At 38.0% G+C, this 4,539-nt stretch overlaps 1 protein-coding gene across 1 annotated transcript; it reads left to right on the top strand.

The window, feature by feature from the left end:
• Window positions 1–567: 567 nt before the first annotated feature.
• On the top strand, window positions 568–3,116 carry LOC110028576. The gene is made up of 3 exons (XM_020730483.1): window positions 568–898; window positions 1,234–1,625; window positions 1,728–3,116. Exons 1-3 carry the CDS (start codon window positions 568–570, stop codon window positions 3,114–3,116), a joined length of 2,112 nt encoding a protein of 703 aa, XP_020586142.1.
• Window positions 3,117–4,539: the final 1,423 nt, after the last annotated feature.

The following is a 4,539-nucleotide window of genomic DNA, read 5'->3' as shown; positions in this document are numbered from 1 at the left end:
CCTGCAATTATCTTCTCCCCTCAAGAAATTAATGAGCTCAATGAGACAGTTAAATTCACTCTGGTTGGCAAATTCCAGTTTGGCCACCCTAAGATGGATTTGGTAAGGAAATTCTTTGGGGATTTGAAACTAATAGGTGCTTGGAGGCTGGGTCTAATTGATGGAAGGCACCTGTTAATTTCATTATTTAATGAAGAGGACTATGCAAGGGTTTTTGCCAAACAAACTCTAGTTATTAATGGTGTTCCAATGAAGTTAATGAAGTGGACACCTGAATTTGATCCCTCAAAGGAACCCCTTGTAGTTCCCATTTGGTTTAAATTTCCCAACCTACCCATTCAATACTTCCATCAAAATGTTCTTTTCAACATTAGTAGGGTGCTTGGCTGCCCACTGAAAATTGATGCCCCTACCTTTAATATGGCTAGACCTGTTGATGCTAGAGTTTTGGTTGAAAGGGACATTTCCCTACCTGATATATAAAGAGTGTGGATTGGTACTTCTGGAGAAGGCTTTTGGCAGCAAATTGTAATGGAACAAAAGCCAATTTACTGTCAACATTGTAAAATGTCTGGTCATAATGTGGAAAGGTGTTATAAACTACACCCTCCATCTAAAAGGAAAACTGCTGGGTTCAGCAAGATTCATAAACCAGTAGAACCAGATGGAATGGTAGTGGCAGCAGTTGAAACAGATGATGCTGTTGTTAATACTATTGGGATGAATCCCAATAGTAGTGTTGTGGAGCTAGAGGCAGCCATTGACATTAACAGTAATTTGAAGGGAAATATTATGATTGATGACAGCCTAATCAATATAAATCCAACTAGAATTGAAGACCAGAGAATTGACAGTTTAAATGACGTTCTAACTAAAGATTGGCAAGTTCAAAGAAGCAGTAAAAAAAAAAGTTAAGTTAGAATTTAAACAACCTTTGGAGGGCCCAATTACTTTGGATCATCATCCAAGGACCAGGGGAAAGGGAGGACCTTCTCTCAATGATTAAGTTTCTTGTTTGGAACATTAGGGGTATTGCTCACCCCTCTTCTCTCAAGAGATTAAAATATCTAGTGAGAGTCCATAAAGTTTGGTGTTTTGCCTTTCTTGAGCCTTTAGTTACTAAAAATTCCCAAAAAATTCAAAAAAAGTTCCCTCAATTTGATCATTTTTCTAACTCCAATAATAAAATTTGGCTCTTTGCTAGAGCTGAATTGCATTGGTCTATTTTGATAGATCATTCTCAGTTTATTCACATACAATTCTATATTGGAGCTCAAGTTGGCTATGCCACTTTCATCTATGCCAGTTGCCTTGCCAGCAACCAAGCCACCTTATGGAATGAGTTGATCCTGATTGGAAAAGCTATAAACTCCTTTTGGATTTTGGGGGGTGATTTAAACTGTCTTTCCCCTCTTGGTGAAAGAAAATGTGGTAGACCTCCCACTATCTCTGCATTAAACAAATTCAATGATTTTCTCTCTGAGGCTGAGTTGTTTGATTTGGGGTACCAAGGGCCTGACTTCACTTGGAGAAGAGGTGCAATGTGGGAGAGGCTGGATAGATTGTTAGGGAACTCTAAATGGGTTCAGACCTTCCCTTGCACTATCATTACTCATCTGGCTATGGCAGGTTCTGACCATAGACCATTGTTATGTACTATCCAAAATGCTGAAAAGCCATAAAATGCTCCTTTTAGATTTCAAAACACGTGTACTCTCCACCCTCAGTTTGTTGATGAAGTTGGTAAGGTTTGGAGGGCTGAAGGGAACTCTAATCCCTGGGTAAAACTGTGGATTCTGCAAAAAAAGGTGGTTGCTCATCTCAAGAAGTGGAATTGGGAAAAATTTGATAATATTAATGAGAATTTGACCACTGCTCAAAGTAATGTTATTAAAATGGAAAAGAATTTCCAAATGGGTCTGAATTCTGAGGCTGAACTGCACAAAGCAAGTGAGGAGTTGTTAATGCACACCAATTTTACTGAAGGTTTTCTGAAAAAAAAAAATGCTGTCACAAGATTCATTGATGGTGATAGAAATATTAATTTCAGAAGGAAGAATAACATAATCCTCTCCATGCATGATTCAAATGGTAATGTGGTAACTGATGCTGAGGACATTGCCACTGATGCTGTTCAGTATTTTCAGAAAATCTTTATGGATCAGTTTACTGAAAGAGCTCCTATCAAGGTGGAACTTTTCTCTGAGTTCATTAATTATGCTCAAAGCTTGGACCTTATTCAGATTCCTATGGAAGGGGAAATTAAAGCAGCACTGGATTCTATTGATGACCAAAAGGTGGCTGGCCCTGATGGTTTTACTACCAAATTATACAAGTCTACTTGGCATATCATCAGTGGGGAGGTGGTTGATGTTGTACAATGCTTCTTTAAAGGTATGAATCCCCCTAAGTACTTCACTACTTCCACTATTACTTTGATTCCCAAAAATTCTACCAGGACTGGGTGGGGAGATTTCAGACCTATTAGTCTAACAAATGTCTTGTCTAAAGTTATCAGCAAGGTTATTAACAGCAGGCTCCAACCTCACCTCCAACAACTTATCAGCAATAACCAGGTAGCATTTGTGAAAGGGAGACAGATCTCTGATAATATTCTCTTGGCACAGGAGTTGTTGCTGGACCTTGACAGAAAGATTAGAGGAAGCAATCTCATTCTGAAATTGGATATCCAGAAAGCTTATGATACTATCAATTGGAATTTTATATTAGACACTTTAATTGCTAGGGGTTTCTCTGAGCCCTTTATAATCTTGATAAAAAGATGGTTTTGTATTAATAATCACTTTATCTTAATCAATGGTAAAAGCCATGGTTTCTTCTCTGCATCAAGGGGAATTAAACAAGGAGATCCACTGTCTCCTACTATCTTCATTCTTGCTATGGATTATCATTCTAGACTTTTAAATCAATTGTTTGCCTCTTCTCCTCACATGACATATCAGCATAGATCTAATATTGGGGTGAGTCATCTGTCTTATGCTAATGATATTATCATTTTCTCCAAGGCTACCAAAACTGCTGTGAAGGCTCTTTTCCAAGGACTGACACACTTCCAAATCACTTCTGGTATGCATCTTAATAAACATAAATGTTAATTCTTTACTAGCTCAAACACTCTTCCACATATTAGGCATTGGATTGCTCAGTACACTGGCTTCAGCAAAGCTTCCCTACCAATCAACTATCTTGGTGTCCAATTACTCAAAGGGAGAACCAAGAGAACCAAGCAAACGGGAGAACCAAACAAACACAATTCAATGGAGTTATTGATCAAATTCAGAAAAAGCTACAGTGTTGGACCAATTATTTCCTTTTTAATGGAGGTAGAATTATCCTCCTTAAAAGCATCATAACTTCCATTCCATCCTATGCTCTTCAAATGTTTAGCATGAAGAAAGGTACTCAGATTAGGCTGGGCAAAATTTTCAACAAATTTCTGTGGGCTGGACATAAAAAACAGTTCCATAATTTTCAACAAATTTCTGTGGGCAAATTTCTGTGGGCTGGACATAAAAAACAGTTCCATTGGTTAGCTTGGAACAATTCATGTAAACCCCAAAGTGTTGGTGGTTTAGGCTTTAAAGATTTTCAACATCTCAGTATCATCAACTTATGCAAACTATGGATAAAGTTCAAAGCACAAGATAGCCTTTGGGCTATGTTTATGAAGGGGAAGTATTGTAGAGCAGTTCATCCTACTATGGCTCAAAAAAAGATGGGTGATTCTAGGTTGTGGTCTAAGCTTCTGGAAATTAGAAACAAAGGTGAGGAGCTATTTATCTGGGAGCTTGGTGAAGGCCAAGTTAATTTCTAGCTTGATAAGTGGGTATGGAATGGGGAGAAGCTTCACAACTCCAATCCCAATTCAAAGACAAAAGTGAAGGAATTCGGGAGTGATAATCAGTGAAATTGCAATCTGTTGAATGCCATCCTAACTAAAGAACAAATGCATTGGGTAAAGCAAACTAAAATCTTTCATAGGCAGAAAGATAGACTCATTACTAAACAGGCTTCCACACAAAAATTGTCTGCTTTCAACTACCAACAGCTTTTTAAATGGCAACCTGTCAAGTGGGGTAATTTGGTTTGGGGGAAGTGGTTAACACCTTCCATGTCCTTTTTCTGCTGGAGATTATGGAAATCCTTACTTCCTACTGATGACATTTTGAAGATGAAAGGGCTTAAATGACCCTCTTGCTGTCAGCTGTGCAGGAAAGCTGAGGAAAGTCTGGATCATTTATTCTTCTCTTGTAACTTCTCCCAAGGGGTCTGGTCTGGTAAACTAAAACAACTTAATATTGACACTCTTAAAGTCAGCTGGCAATATTTTTTGGGGTGTTGGATGGAATGGTTAGATACCAAATTAATAATCGTTCCTTGTATTGTTGCATGGTTCCTTTGGATGTGCAGAAACCAGTTAAAATATGAAAACAACAAACCAAAGGAGATGAAGGTGGTGCTAAATTGTACTTCCTATCTGCAAAAGATAATAAAATTTTAGAACTTTCCCAATATTTT

Source organism: Phalaenopsis equestris, unplaced genomic scaffold (assembly GCF_001263595.1).
Source record: "Phalaenopsis equestris unplaced genomic scaffold, ASM126359v1 Scaffold000515, whole genome shotgun sequence".
Lineage (NCBI taxonomy): Eukaryota > Viridiplantae > Streptophyta > Magnoliopsida > Asparagales > Orchidaceae > Phalaenopsis > Phalaenopsis equestris.
The sequence above is the reverse complement of the archived record's forward strand: the minus strand, read 5'-3'. Positions and strand labels throughout refer to the sequence as shown.